Below are 21,560 nucleotides of genomic sequence, written 5' to 3'. Positions count from 1 at the left end.
CAAAACAATGCTTCCTTTTCATCTACTTGTGATGGCCACACCACTGGCTGACAACAACCAGTCTTAGTAGTTTTCTTTTAGCATAACTGACACAAACATTTCAACTAATGATGTGGCACAAAGTCTTTTGTTGTCATACACTCATATACAACACTTTATTTCTTGTTTGCTAGTTTAAGTGCATTTTAGTTAACATTCAGACACATTACAGTTAACATCTGTTTTCTCCCTTTTCTTTCTCCCTCTTTCTCTGCCTGCATGGAGCTGACTGTGTACATGTTGTTGTCTTTCATACTGATGATCTGCTGTTATCATCACTGTCCATTCTGCAACAACACAGAGAGGCCAAAAGCTTGTCTATGGCCCCTTTCCTAATGAAAACATACAGAATCAAGTCTGCAAGAGGACTGCACTCAAAAAGCATTTCACTCAGGTCGCTGAAGGTATGATTATGAATTGATTCTTCTACCAGGAACATGATGATAGTGGGTAGAAACAGCAGTGTGTAGATGAGCAGCACCAGGACCAACATTCCCACAATTCGTCGTTTTTCATCAGAGGAGACTGAGATGGCAGCAGACAGGGCTTTGAGGGTCCCACCCAGGAAGAATATGAGCAGTGGTAAAGGAGCGAGGAAGAAGATGGCGAAAATGGTTTTTGAGACCTTAGGGTTAACCCAGAAATAGGGAGGAACGACAGAAACAAGAGGAAGGGTCCAGACCACAACACAGACCACAAGAGAGATCTTGATGGTTCTTCTGACGTGGTACCACAGTGGCCATGCAGTGACCAAATACCTGAAACACAAGATACACAGTCTATCATCAGATACAGAATATTCCTGACTTTGAGGAGCTTCAGATTTATATGGTAATATAATGGTCATACACATGGAAGTAGCTAAAAACATACAAGATAGACAAATAGCTACCTTTCCATGGCGACACAGACCATGAAGCCAACACTAGGCAGCACACTAAAGAAGTGAATGTAAGAGAAGATTTCATAGATCTTCCAGTCCTCAGATTTTGCCACTTTGCCGATCAGGCAGCAGAGCTGAATGATGTCAGAGATGAGGAGGTTGATGATGTAGATTGGAGCAACATTATTATTTTGCACCTGCAAGAAAACAATGGTAGAAATAAACAAAGCAGCTGGAAACATTTTTTTTTCAATTTTCTAGTCTTTTCATTTAAGATCTCTGCACAAAATGTGTAAAAATACAAGTGGATTGAATTTTGCGTAATGACAAATATGTCATTTAGCTCTGCCCAGCAATTGCAGTCAGAAACATTCATGCATTGGCCAATGTGTCATCAAATATGACACACTGGCCAATCAATGTTACAAGACTCAACAACAAGAAGAGTCTACAGTTATGCTAACTGCTCTATGAGGCTGTACTTAGGCACAGGAGTCCGTTGAGCTAAATGCTAATATGCTCACAATGACAATGACCATTTTAGTTTAGCGTGTTAGCATGCTAAAGATAGAGTGATAGATAATGATTGTACTCATGGGGAAATTTGTTTCCACTGAGCATTATGCCTCTAAAACATACAGTAGATAGATGCAAACAGACACATACATACAACAAATTCATGCAGACAAAAAGACTAGTATATACTGTCGGAGTGTGCCTGAATACAAATATGTTGTTTGGCAAAGCACAAATAGTGGGTTTTTTATGAACATTTATTTCATACAGATATTTTAAAAATGATTTGTTTTCAGGAAAAAAAACAAAAACAATGTCAAATACCAGCGTGCAGGTCGGTTTCATCGCTATCTCAGTCTCTCTCCTCTGCTCTGCTGTTACGTCTATCAGCAGGTCTCAATGAGGGGAGTCACATCCACCTGCTGCCTGATACACATTTCCTAATTTGGACATCACTCCTTGAGTGAGACGTTTTCCCTAGAGATAAAGCCGAGCTACTGACACAAGCGAAGTGCTCTCAAGGGGCTCTCCATAACCTGTTGTTTCCCATCTCCTTTCCTCAAAGTTAGGTTGTGAAAAATAGGCAATAAATGAAAAGTGCAAAGCAAGAATCACCTTTGAAGTACTTCTCTACACGTTATATGCTCTGTGTCATGGGTGTATAAATAAGTAGAGGTCTGTCTGCACATTGGTGATGCATTTGGTTTAGCTCAGTAGTCAGTGCAGTCATCTATGATCTGGGAGACTTGAGTTTGAGACCCAGTAAGTGGACCTCCGTCGTAAGGAAGTTTATTCATAAACACTTGTTGTTTATGAATTTTTCTAAAATTCAAAGCGCAATAAAAACAAAAACAAAAACAATATTTTTAAGCCTCTTTCCACTTTTATTCAAATACAAATATAAATGGTTTTGCTGCCTCAACAAATATAGATACAAATACAAATAGGCTACTGTGCTATCTGCACATCCCTAATATATTGTAATCTTGTGATTAGTGGGCAGTGGAATTCAAAATTGCTTTTTTGTCTTTTATCTGCAACCGGATGGGAGTAGAGTGAAAAATTGATTGCGGCGGGTTCCAGGGTCATGTTAAATCTGTTGATTAGCACTAAATACAAAATACAGCTGAGGCAGATCACATTGTCATTAGTTTAGCTGGTATTTGGTTGTAAACCAAAGTATTGGACTTATCGACCTGATGATGGCACTAAAGGAAAAGTCAGGGGAATCAACCGGGTCAGTGGGCTTCATCCTCTGGAGACCATTAATGTCTGTACAAAATTACATATATTTCTTGATTGTTTGAATCAAAACCCAAAATAATGAGCTCAAATAATGCTGTACAAATTGTTCTGATAAACCTGACGACAATTTCTTTTCTCCAAGTTAATGATGCTGTTAATCTCACCTTAAGAGAAGCTAGAATGAAGCTACACATGTTAACTGCGTGTGTTTAAGGTTCAATTAGGTTAAATCTATAGGTCATTACAAGACTTAGCAGCCCCCAAGCAGGATGAAGATTCTTTACAGACAGACTGTATGACAGACCCATGACCTAAAATTAATAAATCTTAGTCATAAAGTACTCACCTGGGAATAAAGAGAGTAGATGGCCACTAGAGTCAAAGGAAGGCCAATACCAATGATTATGCATGTTAACACATACATATGTGGTTCATAATAGGGGTGGGTTGCATTGCTATAACCATAGTTGGTGTAGATATAACCATTGTAGTTGGATTTGACATTGCCGTAATCATTGCTTTCCATCTGTGAGGTGTTGTTGATATAGAAATCTTCTTCTTCAGAGTGAAACCTGTTGTATGAGAGATCAGGTTATGGAAGTTTTTTGATATCTACATAACATTGTTAAGTGACATCACTAAAGTCTTGAGGTGAAAGTTCACACAAATACAGTGTATATTATAGCCACAAAAAAGGTGTCTTTGTTACATTTAGTCCTAATAATATTTCTTCAGGGCTGCAACTAACAATTATTTTCATCACTGATTAAGCTGCTGATTATTTTCCTGATTAATTGATTGATTGTTTAGTTTATAAAATGGTTGGTTGTCTTCTGCACTTGACATCCCACCAGTTGAATAACTCTGTGCTCTCTGATTTTGGACAAGGAGGTTTGCATGTCTGACCAAACCATTTTATGAATCATCATATTTTATGACACAGACAGATACTTGTATGTCTCGCATGTCAAATTTGTACTTAAGGGAAGAGAGGGAGAAACTTACTGGTTGGACAGCAGTGAGCTTTCACTGTTTGCATGTTCATTTCCATGTCTGTTTGCATGTCTGTTTCTTGATTTGTATCATTACAGTCACAGTTTTTATGTGCTACATTATGTATAGAATGACATCATTATTTCCTCTGCACTGGATGTCAGTAAACAAACAAACAAACAAAAAAATACATACAAAATACACAAAATTTACCTTTGAAAGCTGCAGATCCCAAGCTGAATGAATGCATGCAGGAGCATTGAAAAAGACATGAATATTAGGGCAAAGGTTAGTCTCATTAACCTGGTGAATGTAGATCCAATATTCACTCTCTTTTATTTCTGTTTTTGCTCTCTACCAACTCTTGAGGGAAATATTTGGCTCTTTATCCTCGAAATGCTCCACTATGTTCACCAGTTAGTCAGTAACTGTGTCTGTTTGCCGTTTGGTGCAGAGCAGGTAGTGTACAGTGGGGTTTTAGAGCTTTTCCTCTGAAAACAGCTCCCTGCTACGGCCAAAAATGATGCTATGAAAGCGCTGACAGTGAGCCAAGAGACTAACATTTAAACAATGAGCTGAAATTTCTATAAAGCTCCGTAAAGCCGAGGGGAGCTGCAGAGTCGCTGATAATTCTCTATAGGTTCATCACTATGAGCTACACCTAAAAATATCTATTAAAGACTCTTTAAGTAATAAGTAATGAATGAGTCATTTTGTGCCGTTCATCGTCTGGTTAATCAGACTTATCAGTAACATATTGTCACAGCACAGGAAACTCTTTCATATCTCAGCTGTCATCAAAACTGCAATTATCACTATAAATACCTCTAGGTGGATCAATGTTGGCTCAGAACATACAGTAAATACAACAAATTCAGAAATATAATAATGAACATTTGTTTTTTCATTCCTCTTAATTTAGATCATTTTATTTGATTCAAAATAGTGTACAGTTTTGAATGTTATTATCTTTTTAGCTATTTTCTCACCCTTTTTTTGTCTTTGTTACACAACTTTTACACATGAAAATTGTATTTCGGGGAAAAAATGCGAATGAAATAAAACACAGTTGGTTTAACCACAGTATTCTGTTCACCTACAGTCCAAAGCTGTCCGCTTGTCACAGTTTGCATACTCATTATCTTGACTGTTAGCAGTTTTAATGTCATTTTTACAATCTCTACATACACAAGTGAAAAGTAATGTCAGAAAATTTACCTTGAAAGTTGCAAGAACACACCTGGTTGAGTTCTCTACACCAAGTTTGATGTTTCGTCCTCTGCATCCAAACAGTCTACAGTAAATATGGTGAGTGATAACATGCAGTAGGTTCCTGATAATCTACACCTGCTTCTATGGAAGAGAGGAAAAAGTAGACAGGCATGATTATGTAACCAGTAGACTTACTGGTTGGACAGCAGTAAGCTGTCACCATTTGCCGTCACCATTAGAAGTGGGTTTTTTAGAGCTTTTTCTTTGCTGCCTGCTGCGGCCGAAAATGATGCTATGAGAGCACTAAGAGTGAACCAAGAGAGTTACAGCTTTTTTAGTAACTCATTATTATCTACCATATAGTCATTAGGGAAGTACTTATTAATGATTCTTCAAATTACCAGGTTGTTCCTGATTAATTTCTTAGTAACTTTGCTAAATTTTGTGTACCATATAGTAAAGTGTTGCTTGAATCTGGAAGAAACAACTGCAGGCTGACACATCTCCATTTCTAACAACACTAACACAGAACTATATAATATACACAGAATATAAATGTTATGACTGAACTTAACAGTTTGTGCTTCTCATTTATTAGCATTATATTTTAAGTCACAGCCTGGTAACAATAAACAAAGAGAATAAGGCAGAAAACAACTGACATCAACAGGAATATTCTCTCTGCCAATAATATACTCCCAAGCATATGTAGTATATCAACCCAGTTTAGGATTATTTTGAAGTTTGCCTCAGTTTTAAGTGTTCCTGTAAAATCAGAGACAACTCAATTTATTTCATTTTGTAGTTTAGTTTAGTTTAACGGGTTAATTTGCAGAACTTAATTCATCTAATGGGTTAAATTTCAACTGCGTAAAAGTTTGTGTCTGCAGGCAATGTCGATAATTGAAAATGTCTTTCCAGGATACAGTGTTTGTGAATTTGTATTTTATTCAGTATTGTTTGTAGATGTGCTGCCCAGCTCCAGCCACCAGGTTATGCTGTTGAGTCAGAAAAAGTGAGTTGTAAAGGAGGAAAACGTTGGGTTACTTATGTAATCCCTGGTTCTTTGATAACAGAGTGGGGTGTTTCACTATGGGAATCGCTTCTGGTGTGACCACTACGGAAGCTCCAATGACACCACGTCTGTCTATGACAGACAGGTCGACCTGTGGGAAGGCCGCGCCCACCCTTTATATTACGGTCGACCACCCTGACCAGGTGATTCTGTGTCGGTTTCTTCCCTTAGCTGTGCAAGGAGGGAAGTGTTGGTGAAACACCTCACTCTGTTATCAAAGAACCAGAGATTACATTAGTAACCCAACTTTCTTTTTCTAACTTCGTTCGGTGTTTCACTATGGGAGATATGGCCCACTCCCGGATTGCATAATATCCTGAAGCTATATGACTCCCCGACCCAGTCTGAAACCCCACTAGATAGTCCCTGAGAGCCCTTTCTCCAGTACTGTCTGGGCTAAAGATGGACCTGAGACATCCAACCTGTAGAATCTCACAAATCTGTGCATAGCCCAGCTCACCGCAGCACAAATGTCCTTAACCAGAACACCCTTAAACAGGGCCCATGACGTAGCCACGCCCCTGGTGGAGTGCGCCTTTAATCCTGCAGGTGGCTGCCTGCCCTTACACCTGTAAGCCAGTTCTATAGTCTCCATGATCCAGTGAGACAGCCTCTGGCGGGACAGTGGTTTTCCCTTGTGGGGTGTAGCCCAAGACACAAACAGCTGGTCGTTTCTCCTGAAACTTGCTGTCCTGTCCACATATAGTGTCAATCACGTTGCGGGGCAGACCGACTGCATCCAAATTCAGCCACTCACGGGCCAGGCCCAGAGTGCCACCTGTTCTGGATGGGGGTGGTAAATCTCTCCCTGGGCCTGAGACAAGAGGTCCCTGCACAGCAGGAGGGGCCAAGGCTGGCCTGACAGTATCTGAACTATCTCCACCACCCAGTGTTTGGATGGCCACCGTGGGGCTACCAGGATCAGTGACAGGCCCTACTCTCTCACTCTGGCTAGAGTGGGGGAGATTAGGCTGAGGGGAGGGAACACATACAACAGCATGTTCAGCCACGGGTGAGCTAGTGCGTCCACGCCCAACGATGCATTTACGTCTGACAGGGCAAAGTACAGAGGGCAGTGAGCGTTTTCTTGCAATGCAAAGAGATCTACGGCAGCCTGGCCATATCTCTACCATACTTGTGCCACCACTTGGGGATGGAGTTTCCATTCCCCAAATAGAGGCTTTCCTCTGGACAGAAGATCTGCACCTCTGTTCAACACTCCTGCTACATGTGTCGCCCGTAGTGACTCGAACCAAGAGTTGCTCCACAGAACTATTGTTCAGCTGTGCAGCTGCAGGCGCAAAATTGAACTGGAGAAAACATGGAGGCATGGAGAGGAACGCAAAACCTGATCATGAAAACTCAACTCACAAATAAAAGTACTGTGAACACATAATGAAAAGCAGCAGGAGTACTACTACTGCTATCATTACTACTACTACTACTACAAATAATAATGATCATTAAAGTAGGGAAATACAGCAGGACTAACAGGAAAATATAAACGTGTTCAAGAAGTTCCTGCTTAAAATTGTATTCATGCTAAATAGTAAAATACCACAAAGCTTCCTGGTTACGTGCTGCTGTTCCACCACTATGATGTGTTAAATGTATCAGTGACCGCAGATTGTTATCTGCTTCTTAAAAGCCCCTGTACAGCAGTTTCAAGAGAAATTATTGCACATCTGACCTCTTCCCCTTTTTTTGCTTACTTCAAATACTTCAAGTACTTGAACATGTGGGGTAATACAAAAAAATGATAATTAATAAAACATTAGCTGCCTGTTGATCTAAATCTTATTCTGAACAGATAACAACTTGTACTTGTAAGATATGACTCACCTTTCCTGTTATTAATATGAAGTTGATATTTGGTTTCATCATGTCCATATCTGTAAAAGCTGTTGGTTAACACCCTCAAAGTTTTGCAGATCTTGTTAAGCTGACACTCAGTCACTGCAGCAATTTCCTGTTTTTCACTATACAGACTGTGAAAAGCATGTAGGGGTGAACTTTTCCATGTACCTCATTTGTACCTCACTTTGGATAAAAGTGTCTCCCACATGAATAAATGCAAATCTGAACGTAAACTACAAAAGATACTCAAACAAAACTGGTACAGATACAAGTCTTATCTCATCCACTTTGGTCTACTGAGCAATATTTTATACAGTGTAATATTACAGAAGCTGGTCATAGGATAACTCACTCCATAACCTTTTAACCTATACATCTAATCAGTTATATGAAGGTATCCTTCAGGATGGATGGAAATATGTCATGTAGCTCATATTAGTCTGTTCTGCTTGTGGCTTTTTAGATTTTTTTCTTCGTACAAGCAGACAATCAGGACTGTTTGTTGCTGTAAATGAGTTTTTATCCTTCAAGTTAGCCGAAACCTTTTCAGTTCTGTCATTGCAATGCACATAAAGTGTGCAGAGTTGATGAAATTCAGTCACAGATGACAAGTTGTACTTGTAAGATATGACTCACCTTTCCTGTTACAAAAATGAAGTGTTTCACAACATATTACAGGAGTGAAAACCTGCTGGGTGATGGTAGGAAGAAGTGACACTTGATATTTCTTATGTTGTTGTTTTTATATCCTGTTTAGGTTGTAAACAGTATGAAATGTTTTAGTTTTAAGTTCTTTCATTTGACAAATGACTTTTTGTATGTAATTTATTATAATTTATATTTCTTATATCAGTTGTTAAAAATATAAGCTATGGCTAATACATATAAATGTAAACATCAACATAATTTTAAAAAAACAACAACAAAAAAAATCATCAGCTACTCTATAGGTTCATTTTCATCATATCATCTTCTCCTGTCTTAAGTTATGTCGCTTAAGTGTGAAAAGCATGTAGGGTTGAACTTTTCCATGTACCTCATTTGTACCTCACTTTGGATAAAAGTGTCTCCCACATGAATAAATGCAAATTTGAATGTAAACTACAAGAGATACTCAAACAAAACTGGTACAGATACAAGTCTTATCTCATCCACTTGGGCCTACTGAGCAATATTTTATACATAACCTATACATCTAATCAGTTATATGAAGGTATCCTTCAGGCTGGATGGAAATATGTCATGTAGCTCATATTAGTCTGTTCTGCTTGTGTCTTTTTTGATTTTTTTTTCATATGAGCAGACAATCAGGACTGTTTGTTGCTGTAAATGAGTTTTTATCCTTCAAGATAGCCAAAACCTTTTCAGTTCTGTCATTGCTATGCACATAAAGTGTGCAGAGTTGATGAAATTCAGTCACAGTAATGCCTAAAAAGTCAGAGAGAAAACCTTCAAATACAAGATTTCAGTTCCAAAGGTATCTGTGGACTAACCAAACGGGTATTTTGGGCTGGGGAGAGCAAAATGACAGATGTGTGCTCTGACTGGAGTTGAAATGATTCAGTACTTGTTTAAACTGTTCTTTAATCACATATGATTAAATAAATTACAACTACTATAATTTATCATCTTTTTTTGTACACTATACAACATATCAAGTAGTAACCTTAAGCTCTTAGCAATCACATGTTATATTCTAAAAATGCATGTTTTTCTTTATAAAGTGTCACCCTGCAGAAAGCCAAAGTATTTAATTAAAGATATTCTGGGAAATATGCCTTTGTTGGATCTCTGCTGTTGCAGTGTCAGCTGATTAGTGCAATAATGAACATGATTAAGTTATTTGAAAGAAAAAAAAAGAAAGCAAAATGCCTCCATGGTATTACACAGTAGAGTTGGGCTATATGATTATATATACTAAAGACAACCAGCAGAGATTTTGTTTATTTATCAGGTTTAATTAACAGAGTTAGTCAAAAGCAAATATTCTCATTTTTGTCTAGAAACATGTTTTTATTGAATATCCAGGAAATTTACATTTCTTATAAAAGTACTGTGATATAAGATTTTTATCAATATTGCCAAGCCATAGCATGCTGACAACAAACCCCCCTAAAATAAAACTTATATTAAATAAAAAGAAGTAAATCATCCGTTGTTTAACTTTTATGCATAAAAATACCCCCCACACAATAATAGACATATATAGTTATAAGTAGGAGAAAAGTAACAAGTTATAATGTGTATAAGAGGCCCAAGAAAAAAAAAATGATATGATGATCTCTCTGTAGAAATAAGACGGAGTTGCAGCTATAATAACAGGGTGATCATGGTATTGAACAGCTTTGCTTCTTTAATTAAAGGGGACATAACACGAACGGTTGCAGTTCTATATTTTTATTCTGGGGGTCTACTGGAATATTTTCTCATGACTTACAGTTCAAAAAATAACATATTAAAAAACTTATTTATCTTGTACTGGCCCTTTATGCAGCCCCTCAGTTCAGCCTCTGTCTGAAACAGGCTGTTTTAGCTCCTGTCTCTTTAAGGCCCCCTCCTGATGAGCCCACTCTATTCTGATTGGCCAGCTCCAGGAAGCTGCCCCTTGGCAGACTTAAATTATGAATATAAATGACAGAAAATCACAAAAAGCATGCTATGTCCCCTTCAAAGGATAATAATGATAGATATCAACTTCCAGCTAAAAAACATATAAAAACTTGTTCCCACTAACCACTTCTCTCACAATATAATCAAAACAATGATTTCTTTTCATCTACTTCTGATGGCCTTTGTTGTCATACAGCAAACACTTTATTTATTTCTTGTTTGCTAGTTTAAGTGCATTTTAGTTAACATTCAGACACATTACAGTTAACATCTGTTTTCTCCCTTTTCTTTCTCCCTCTTTCTCTGCCTGCATGGAGTTGACTGTGTACATGTTGTTGTCTTTCATGCTGATGATCTGCTGTTATCATCACTGTCCATTCTGCAACAACACAGAGAGGCCAAAAGCTTGTCTATGGCCCCTTTCCTAATGAAAAAATACAGAATCAAGTCTGCAAGAGGACTGAATCTAACAAGAATTAACCTCAGTTTGATGAGGGTATCATTATCTCTGACTTCTTCTGTCAAGAACACGATGATGGTGGGGAGAAACAGCAGTGTGTAGATGAGCAGCACCAGGACCAACATTCCCACAATTCGTCGTTTTTCATCAGAGGAAACCGAGATGGCTGCAGAAAGCGATGTGAGGGTCCCACCCAGGAAGAATATGAGCAGTGGGAAAGGAACGAGGGAGAGGATGCCGAGAATTGTTATCATGACCTTAGATTTAACCCAGAAATAGACAGAAAGGAGAAAAACAAGAGGAAGGGTCCAGACCACAACACAGACCACAAGAGAGATCTTGATGGTTCTTCTGAAGCGGTACCACAGGGGCCATGCGATGAGCAAATACCTGTAACACAAGATACACAGTCTATCATCAGATACAGAATAATCCTGACTTTGAGGAGCTTCAGATTTATATGGTAATATAATGGTCATACACATGGAAGTAGCTAAAAACATACAGAATAGACAGATAGCTACCTTTCCAGGGCGACACAGACCATGAAGCCAACACTGGCCAGCAAACCAATGTCATAAATAAAATAGAAGATTCGATAGATCCGATAGATATTCCAGTCAGGTTTTGCCACTAAGATGATCATGCAGCAGAACTGAATGATGTCAGAGATGAGGAGGTTGATGATGTAGATTGGAGCAACATTGTTATTTTGAACCTGCAAGAAAACAATGGTAGAAATAAACAAAGCAGCTGGAAACATTTTTTTTCTTTTACAGTTTTCTGGTGTTTTCATTTAGGATCTCATTTAGGATCATTTAGGATCTACAATGCAAGTGGATGGAATTCTATGTAGTGACAAATATGTAATTTAGCTCTGCCCAGCAATTGCAGTCAGAAACATTCATGCATTGACCAATGTGTCATCAAATATGACACATTGGCCAATCAATGTTACAAGACTCAATGACAACAAGAGTCTACAGCTATGCTAACTGCTCTATGAGGCTGTACTTATGCACAGGGGTCCATTGAGCTAAATGCTAATATGCTCACAATGACAATGACCATCTTAGATTAGCATGTTAGCATGCTAAAGATAGAGTGATAGATTATGATTATTTAATGATTGTCCTCATTGGGAAATTTGTTTCCACTGTGCATTATGTGTACATCTAAAACATACAGTAGATAGATGTGTACACACACATACCTGCAATGATTTCATGCAGACCAAAAAGACTAAAATATATTGTAATCTTGTGAGTAGTGGTTAATGGAATTTAAAACTGCTTTTTCTGTCTAAGTGTCTTTTATTTGTGACCAGATGGGAGGAGTAGAGTCAAAAATTGATTGCTGGGGTGTCCAGGGTCACGTTAAATCTGTTTATTAGCACTAAACACAAAATACAGCTGAGGAGGATCACATTGCCATTAGTTTAGCTGGTATTTCGTTGTGTGAGAGAAAAAATGCTCGTTTGTGAAGGAGAGATGTTCAATGTTCAATTTATGGAAGTGTTCAACTTATGAGCTAAGTCTTTTAAATACAGTTTACCAATATGCTTTTTGATGATACCGTCAAGAGGCCCACAGGGTAAGACAAAGAAAAGGAAAACAATTCTTTTATTTACCCAGTGAAGGTCTCTTTTGGTTTCCTGCCGACAATGCCAAATGTGATAGGGAAAGTCTTGTACTTGTTGAATAATTGTTGAAGAGACTCCACAGGCTCCAGTTGATGTTTACTTGAATATACGAAGTTTATTGAGAACAAATATCTGATATCAGAGAAGCCTTTGGTACAGTGTACACATGGATACGGTCATACCAAAAACTTAGCACAAACAGGAAAACAATCACTTCTTATGGAATTGCTCAGGTCATGCCACCAGGGAAGGGAGAAACAAGGACACTTGGTGTCAGAATGAACTCTAATTGGAAAACAATGTGGGGAGCTGTTGTTACCCATCCAAGGTGACCATCCTATCTCCCAGCCTGGTGCTGTGAACCTAAAACATCTCTTGTAAGAGACCTTGGAGGCCCAAGTCAGGCCCTGCAGAAGAGTTTCATTGATTGAAGTTCATTGGTTGAACACTTCCATAAATTAAACATTGAACATCTCTCCTTCACAAATGAGCATTTTTTCTCCCACAGGTTTTAAACCAAAGTACTGATGATGGCACTAAAGGAAAAGTCAGGGGATCAATCAGGTCAGTGGAGACCATGAATGTCTGTATAAAATTTCATATATTTCTTGATTTGATTTAATCAAAGCCAAAAATAATGATCCCAAATTATGATGTACAAATTGTTCTGACAAACTTGAGGACAATTTATATTCTACAAGTGAAGGATGCTGTTAACCTGGAATGAAGCTACCAGGGATGTGCAGAGAGCCCAGTATTTGTATTTGTATCTATATTTATTGAGGCAGCAAAATTATTTATGTTTGTGTTTGTATTTGAATAAAAGTGGAAATAGGTGTAAAAATCCCATCTGAAATATTATTGTTTATTTTTATTTAGCTTTAAATTTTAGGATATTAAAGTGTTAAAGTGTTTATGAATAAACTATCTTAAGAAGGAGGTCGCCACACCAGGTCTTGAACTTAACTCTCAGATCATAGATGACTGCGTTGACTACTGAGCTAAAACAAACACATTGCAAATGTGCAGTCAGACCTCTACTTATTTATACACCCATAACAAAGAGACAGCATGGCGTGTAACGTGTAGAGAAGAACTTGAAAGGTGATTCTTGCTTTGCACTTTTCATTTATTGCCTATTTTTTACAACCTAACTTTGTGGAAAGGAGAATGGGAACAACAGGACTTTGCTTGTGTCAGTAACTCAGCCTTATCTCTTGGGGAACACCCCCAACTCCGGGAGTGATGTCCAAATGGAAAAAAAGGAAATGTGCTTCATGTAGCAGGTGGATGTAACTCCCCTTGTTGAGACCTTTTTTTTTTTTTTTCTTCCAGAAAACAAATAATTTTTAAAATATTTGTATGAAATAAATGTTTGTAAAAAAACAACTATTTGTGCTTTGTTGAATAACGTATTTGTATTCGGGCACACCCCTGGAAACTACACATGTAAATTGCATGTGTTTAAGGTCAAATTAGCTTAAATTTATAGATCATTACAAGACTTAGCAGCCCCCAAGCAGGATGAAGATTCTTTACAGACAGACTGTATGCCAGACTCATGACCTAAAATTAATATATCTTAGTCATAAAGTACTCACCTGGGAATAAAGAGAGTAGATGGCCACTAGAGTCAAAGGAAGGCCGATACTAATGATTATGCATGTCATCACATATATAATATGTGGTCCACCATAATAGGAGTTGTCAGTGGAATTATTGTGGGATGTGACATTGCTGTAATTATTGCTTTCCATCTGTGAGGTGTTGATGTAGAAATCTTCTTCTTCTTCAGAGTGAAACCTGTTGTATGAGAGATCAGGTTATGAAAGTTTTTTAATATCCACCTACCCTTTTTTATGGGTATATTATATTATTTGCTATTTTTTTCTGACCAACAATCCAAAGCCTGAAAATTTTTAATGTACTGTTGCATATGACAAAGAAAAGGAGCAAATCATAATGTTTAAGGAGCTGAAACCAGAGAATATTTGATCTTTCTTCTTGAAGAATGTTTGAAACAATAATTGGATTATCAAAATTCCAATAAATATAATCGACTAATCATTACAGCTCTATATTTCATCTTAAAAAAAACATTTTTCAAATAATACAAGTCCTGGTGATGTACATAAATATTTTTACATGATGATGTGAGGTCATTACTACAGAATGTCATACAGTTATTTCATTAATTTAAGGTACAGAGACATTGGTCTAGGATGGTTTGTCTTCTGCACTTGACATCCCACCAGTTGAATAACTCTGTGCTCTCTGATTTTGGACAAGGAGATTTGCATGTCTGACAAAACCATTTTATGAATCATCTACATATTTTACATTTTTTTTTTTTACAGATTGTGCACTCTGACTATGTTTTGGAGTGAAAATAAATTAGAGGAAACAACTGCAGGCTGATACATTCACCATGTTTAATAACACTAACATACTGGTCATCCCTGTAGCGTACTGGTTAAGACTCATACCACAAAACTACAACATTTATGTCCAGTTTGATTCCAGCAGATCTTAGTTGCATGTCATCCCCATCTCTCTCTCTCTCCTCATTTCCTCTCTGACTCTACTGTCTCCTCTCAATAAAGGATAAAATGTACCAAATCACCAAAAATAAACAACAAACATTAAAAAAAACTTTAAAAAAAAACTGAGAAACACTTATTCCTTCTGGGATGGAATCATTTATTGACTTTAACCTATCTTGGGTTGTATAACTCTATCCCTCTGTTAGACTTTTCATCAGTAACATATTGTCACAGCAGAGGAAACTCTTTCATATCTCAACTGTCATAAAAACTGCAAATGTTGGCTCAGAACATACAGTAAATACAAGAAAAACAGAAACATAATAATGAATATTTGTTTTTTCATTCTTCTTAATTTAGATCATTTTATTTAATTCAAAATAATGAATTTTGAATGGTATTATCTTTTTAGCTATTTTCTCACCCTTTGTTTTGTCTTTGTTACACAACTTTTAAACATCAAAATTGCTTTTAAGGGGAATAAAATGCAAATGAAATAAAACACAGTTGGTTTAACCACAGTATTCTGTACACCTACAGTCCAAAGCTGTCCGCTTGTTCGCTTGTCCGCTCATGACTGTTCGCAGTTCTAATGTCATTTTTACAAGTGAAAAAGTGAAAAATAATGTCAGAAAATTTACCTTGAAAGCTGCAAGACCACACCTGGATGAGTTCCCTACACTGAGTTTGACGTTTGGTCCTTTGTATCCAACAGTAAATATGGTGAGTGAAAGCTCTGAAACACATTTGTGATTAACTGATCTCAGATCACATCACTCTCCAATTGGCCAAAACCACACAGAATATGTAACATCCTCAAAGATGTCACATACAGGGTTGTCGTTTCATCTTCCTTTGAGAGATTGAACTTGTCATGAAAGTAAAAAATTCAACATTTCAAATGAAAATATTATAAAACAGCTTTCATCACTTCCAGGAATTCCTGAAAGAAATTTCTAAGCAGTGCCGCTATCTTTATTCTCATTGCTCTCTGTTTCTATTCGTTTTACTTTCCTTGTTTTGTTTTTTTAAATACTGTATATTTTCTGTGTTGTTATGACAAGTTTTTCATACTATTTGTTTGTTACACAGACAGATACTTGTATTTCTCACATGTCAAATTTGTATTGAAGGGAAGAGGGGGAGAAACTTACTGGTTGGACTGCAGTAAACTGTCACTTTGCATGTTTATTTTCATGACTGTTTGCATCTCTGTTTTCCTTGTTTTGTATCATTACTATCACAGTTTTTATGTACTACATTATAAATAGAGTTATTTAGTTATTGCCTCTACACTGGATGTCAGTGAACCAAAGAAGTACACACAAAATATACAAAATTTACCTTTGAAAGCTGCAGATCCCAAGCTGAATGAGTTCCTTACACCAGAGTTTAATGCTTTGTCCTCTGCAATCTGCAGTAATGTGATGAGAATGACACACAGGAGGTTCTTCTACGCAGGCTTCTAAAGAAGAGAGAAGTTGTACTTTGTGAAGATTGTTTAATTGGCATTCTTGTTATAAAGCATGCAGGAGCATTGAAAAAGGCATGAATATTAGGACAAAAGTTAGTCTCATTCACCTGGTGAATGTAAGTCCAATATTCACTCTCTTTTAGCTCTGTTTTTGCTCTCTACCAACTCCTGAGGGAAATATCTGGATCTTTGGCTGCTAAATGCTCCACTATGTTCAACCGCTAGTCTACAGCTAACTGTGTCTGTTTGCCATTTGGTGCTGAGCAGGTAGTGTACAGTGGATTTCTAAATCTTTTTCACTGTAAACAGCTGCCTGCTGTGGATGAAAATGATGCTATTAGAGCGCTGAGAGTGAACCAAGAGAGTGACAGCTAAACAATGAGCTGAAACTCTCTATAAAGCTCCATAAAGCCGAGAGGAGCTGCAGAGTCGCTGATAATTCTCTGTAGGTTCATCATTACAAGCTTCACCTCTGACATTATACTGTACATTGATATTTGATACATTGTTATTATGAAAAATATCAATTCTAGACACTTTAAGGTGGTCACTATGATCAATTCACAGATATGAACTAATCATTATCTAATGATTAATTAATATCTTCTGCTCTGTTCTTTAGTAACTCATTATTATCAACTTTATAGTCCTATCTACTATATAGTACTTATTAATGATTGTTTAAATTACCAGGTTGTTCCTGATTCATTCCTTAGTGACTTCACTAAATTTTGTGTACCGTATTGTAAAGTGTTGGTTGGAATTGGAAAAAACAACATCCTACCAGTTGAATAACTCTGTGCTCTCTGATTTTGGACAAGGAGGTTTGCATGTCTGACCAAACCATTTTATGAATCATCTACATATTTTATATTTTGTTTACAGATTGTGCAATCTGACTATGTTTTGGAGTTAACATGAAAATTAATTGGAGGAAACAACTGCAGGTTGGTACATTCACCATGTTTAACGACAATAACATACTGGACATCCCTGTAGCGTACTGGTTAAGACTCATACCACAAAATTGCAACATTTGTCCAAAACAACAGAACTGGGAAACACTTATTCTTTATGAGATGGAATCATTAATTGACTTTAACCTATCTTAGGTTGTATAACTCTATCCCTCTGTCAGACTTTTCATCAGTAACATATTGTCACAGCAAAAGAAACTCTTTCACATCTCAGCTGTTATCAAAACTGCAAATATCACTATAAATACCTCTATGTGGATCAACGTTGGCTCAGAACATACAGTAAATACAAGAAATGCAGAAATATAATAATCAACATTTGTTTCTTCATTCTTCTTTATTCAGCTCATTTAATTCAAAATAGTGCAACTTTTTTTGAATGTTATTATCATTTTAGCTATTTTCTCACCCTTTGTTTTGTCTTTGTTACACAACTTTTAAACATCAAAATTACACTTAGGTGAAAAAATGCAAATGAAATAAAACACAGTTGGTTTAACCACAGTATTCTGTACACCTACAGTCCAAAACTGTCCACTTGTCACAGTTTGCATACTCATTATCATGACTGTTTGCAGTTCTAATGTCGCTTTTACAATCTCTACATACGCAAGTGAAAAATAATGTCACAAAATTCACCTCAAAAGTTGCAAGACCACACCTGGATGAGTTCCCTACACCAAGTTTGATGTTTTGTCCTCTGCATCCAAACAGTCTACAGTAAATATGGTGAGTGATAACATGCAGTAGGTTCCTGATACTATGGAAGAGAGGAAAAAGTAGACAGATATGAATATGCAAAGTACATCAGTATAACACACAGGAACGTGGTTCCCTTTACAACTTTGCTTGCTTGTTTTGATACATATCACCACCTGTTACATGAGGCGGAGCAGGTGAACACAAGTGCAGACTCAGACAAGGAGACAGGGGTAAGGTAAATAAGGTATTTATTGACAGGTGGGGGTGAAGAAGGGGTTCAGGCCAGGGGAAGCTGAAACAGGATGGTAACACTATTTACCATCTGTGTGTAAGCAGTGCTCACAAATCGCTTTTGTCAAACAAACCCTGAAATAAAATAGGCTCAGGTTGGCTGCTGGCATAGGCAGTATAGGCAAAAGCCAGGAGCTCCAGGGTAATGTAGGGCCCAGCGATGCGGGAAAAATAAATAATTGACAATAACAAATAAAAAATCAACACTAGAAGACAAAAGAGCCCTCTGAGTTTTAAATTGTGTTCATTTACATTACCACCATCTGAGATTAATGCACTGAAACCAGGGGTATGCTTTAAACAAACAATAGTTTGTACAGTGTGTCAAAGTTTTTATAGCTGTTCTAAACAACCACACTCAACCTTTGGTGAAAAGCTGGAGGGGCTAGCCGAGATTATCTTGGGGATAATGGGGCACACTTTCAAACAATCTCTCCTTGAAAGAATTTATGGTGTTTTACATACTTTCTCACTTCTGCATCACTGGCCAGTAGCATTAAGTTGGCATGACCAATTTTGGAAAGTTGCAACCCAGTGGTTTCAAATACTGTTTGACCATCTGACAAACACTTAAGTGGAAGCATACTGACTCTATAAGATCTCTACAAAAATGAGGAGATGTTCCATTCATTCATTACTGAAATATTCCCACTTGGCGCTGTTATTTAATGGTATCTGACCTTCTCTGCTCTTCTACACCATGGTGAGCTATTCCACACAGATTTCAAGTGTAGACATTAAAATCATTCGGCTCTAGCACACACTGAAAATGGTCTCTGGCTACTTATATCATCATTAAACCCCAATTTGGAGATATAAGTGTCCAAAACAACTAGAAATCCAGATCTAATAAAGTGAAAATCAGTGGTCTTTTTGCTGATTGCAGAAGGCACATTATCATCATCATCCTTGGTCCTCCGATTCTTCAATGCTAATATTTAGAGCATTATTCAGGTGCAATTCAAGCAGGGGTGAACCAGCTTCAACTGTGTAGAAGGTGACTTGGACCTATTGGCTTGGTCTAGTACGGCAGCTGGTAAACTACCACAAAAAACAACTTTTGCATACATGCTGACTTTAGTTTCTGGGAGAGGGAATTTTGCATAACGCTTCAGGAAAACTTCCTGTGGTTAAATAGATACAGATGCTCCAGTATCTACAATTAGCTGGCTGTGTGTGTGAATTTGTGTTTGACATGCCAACAGCCTTGACTACGCCGAGGACACGCTGGCTGTAGAGGATTGTAACCTATCCTGTAAAAGTATTAAGAAGTAGTAAGAAGGAGTGCCTCTCTGCAGAGGAAACAGATCTGCTTGTGCATGAAGTGAAAGCACACAATTTATTACAAGCACACTGGCCTCTGATGCTCCTGGACCCTCCTGTGGCCACCCCCAGACGACCACCAATTTAAGATTCTGTTCATTATTTTGTTGTAATTTCTTTATGTATGTTTTTTGAAAAGGGTTTTTTTCAACTGTGGTTCTCTTTAAAATCATTTTGTTCAGTCAGGGAGTAACAGGTAAAGTCAGTGGGATTTTAACTGCTGAAAGTATGGAAACCTGATCACTGTAATCTAAAAATAATAATTTTTGTTAAATATTGTTCAAAAATTAAATCATTAATTTTAATCATGCAAAAAATCATCGTGCACAGTTGTCAGGACTTGATCAGCTCTCCAAGGTGCTGATCCTGCTGCTGGCTGCAGCTAGAGGCTGTGCAGATTTATTTCCTTCTTTAGTTTAATTGTTTTCTCCTTATTTATATCATCATGTGTTCCTCATGTCCTCATGTGTTGATGTAGCTGGAAAGTCGATCCGTGTCTGATCTGTTGTTGATATCTGTTTGTTGGGTCTTGACAGAAAACCTGAAGAGTCTGTTTAATTACCTTCATGTATTGTCACGATTTGGTCAAATTATTTGACAATTTCATCCATCATTACTGCGATTAGTTAATTCTGATAAATAATATGACTAACCGTTATACGTATCTTTTAAAATACGTTAATGTAGACTACAAAATAATGATCTTTCACACTTTTCTTGTAAAACACTGAGAAACACATTTAAAATGAACTGATTACAGATCACATTACTCCCTGTTTGGCCAAAACCACACATAATATGTAACACCCTCAATGATTTTCCATCCAGTTATAGTTTTATCTTCTCTTTAAGAGTCTGAACTCTGTCATGAAAGTATTTTAGAAAATTTTGAACATTTCAAATGAAAATATTATAAACCAGCTTTCATCACTTTCAGGAATTCTTGGAAGAATTTCTAGACAGTGCCACAACCTTTATTCTCATTCCTCTCTGTTTATATTCATTTTACTTCCCTGTTTTTGTTTTTTAAAATACTGTATATTTCCTGTGTTGTCATCACATGTTTTTCATATTATTTGTTTATGACACAGACAGATACTTGTATTTCTCACATTTCAAATTTGTGTAGAAGGGAAGAGAGGGAGAAACTTACTGGTTGGACAGCAGTAAACTGTCACTGTTTGCATGTTTATTTACATGACTGTTTGCATCTCTGTTTTCCTTGTTTTGTATCACTACATTTACAATTTTATGTGCTACATTAAACATGGAGTGACACCATTATTGCCTCAACACTGGATGTTGATAAAACAAAAAAGTACACACAAAATATACAAAATTTACCTTTGAAAGCTGCAGATCCCAAGCTGAATGAGTTCCTTACACCGGAGTTTAATGCTTTGTCCTCTGCAATCTGCAGTAATGTGGTGAGAATGACACACAGGAGGTTCCTCTACTTAGTCCTCTAAAGAAGAGAGAAGTTGTACTTTGTGAATATTGTTTAATTGGCATTCTTGCTATAAAGCATGCAGGAGCATTGAAAAAGGCATGAACATTAGGACAAAGGTTAGTCTCATTCACCTGGTGAATGTAAGTCCAATATTCACTCTCTTTTAGCTCTGTTTTTGCTCTCTACCAAATCCTGAGGGAAATATCTGGATCTTTGGCTGCTAAATGCTCCACTATGTTCACCAGCTAATCTACAGCTAACTGTGTCT

The 21,560-nt window shown here is 37.2% G+C and overlaps 2 protein-coding genes across 2 annotated transcripts; both read right to left on the bottom strand.

The window, feature by feature from the left end:
- Positions 1 to 129: 129 nt before the first annotated feature.
- On the bottom strand, positions 130 to 7,853 carry LOC121912121 (ovarian cancer G-protein coupled receptor 1-like). The gene is made up of 5 exons (XM_042434206.1): positions 7,806 to 7,853; positions 6,531 to 6,934; positions 3,030 to 3,255; positions 932 to 1,119; positions 130 to 797 (listed from the first exon to the last, which is right to left on the bottom strand). The coding sequence occupies exons 1-5, from the start codon at positions 7,851 to 7,853 to the stop codon at positions 290 to 292; spliced, it is 1,374 nt and encodes a 457-aa protein (XP_042290140.1). The 3' UTR covers positions 130 to 289.
- Positions 7,854 to 10,402: 2,549 nt separating this feature from the next.
- LOC121911780 (G-protein coupled receptor 4-like) lies at positions 10,403 to 15,729 on the bottom strand. Its single transcript, XM_042433621.1, has 4 exons — positions 15,717 to 15,729; positions 14,134 to 14,335; positions 11,415 to 11,608; positions 10,403 to 11,280 (listed from the first exon to the last, which is right to left on the bottom strand). Exons 2-4 carry the CDS (start codon positions 14,287 to 14,289, stop codon positions 10,773 to 10,775), a joined length of 858 nt encoding a protein of 285 aa, XP_042289555.1. The 5' UTR covers positions 14,290 to 14,335; positions 15,717 to 15,729; the 3' UTR covers positions 10,403 to 10,772.
- Positions 15,730 to 21,560: the final 5,831 nt, after the last annotated feature.

Source organism: Thunnus maccoyii, chromosome 14 (assembly GCF_910596095.1).
Source record: "Thunnus maccoyii chromosome 14, fThuMac1.1, whole genome shotgun sequence".
In the NCBI taxonomy this organism is placed as follows: domain Eukaryota; kingdom Metazoa; phylum Chordata; class Actinopteri; order Scombriformes; family Scombridae; genus Thunnus; species Thunnus maccoyii.
This window is presented reverse-complemented; position numbering and strand designations above follow the sequence as displayed.

Excerpts from the sequence above, each read along its gene's own strand:
- LOC121912121 (XM_042434206.1), bottom strand. The coding sequence starts at position 7,853 with ATGGACATGATGAAACCAAATATCAACTTCATATTAATAACAGGAAAG. Across the intron at positions 6,935-7,805 it reads TCATATTAATAACAGGAAAG|CCTAATCTCCCCCACTCTAG; the intron begins GTGAGTCATATC and ends CCCTCCCCTCAG. Across the intron at positions 1,120-3,029 it reads TCTACTCTCTTTATTCCCAG|GTGCAAAATAATAATGTTGC; the intron begins GTGAGTACTTTA and ends GTTTTCTTGCAG.
- LOC121911780 (XM_042433621.1), bottom strand. The coding sequence starts at position 14,289 with ATGGAAAGCAATAATTACAGCAATGTCACATCCCACAATAATTCCACT. Across the intron at positions 11,609-14,133 it reads TCTACTCTCTTTATTCCCAG|GTTCAAAATAACAATGTTGC; the intron begins GTGAGTACTTTA and ends GTTTTCTTGCAG. Across the intron at positions 11,281-11,414 it reads GTCTGTGTCGCCCTGGAAAG|GTATTTGCTCATCGCATGGC; the intron begins GTAGCTATCTGT and ends CTTGTGTTACAG.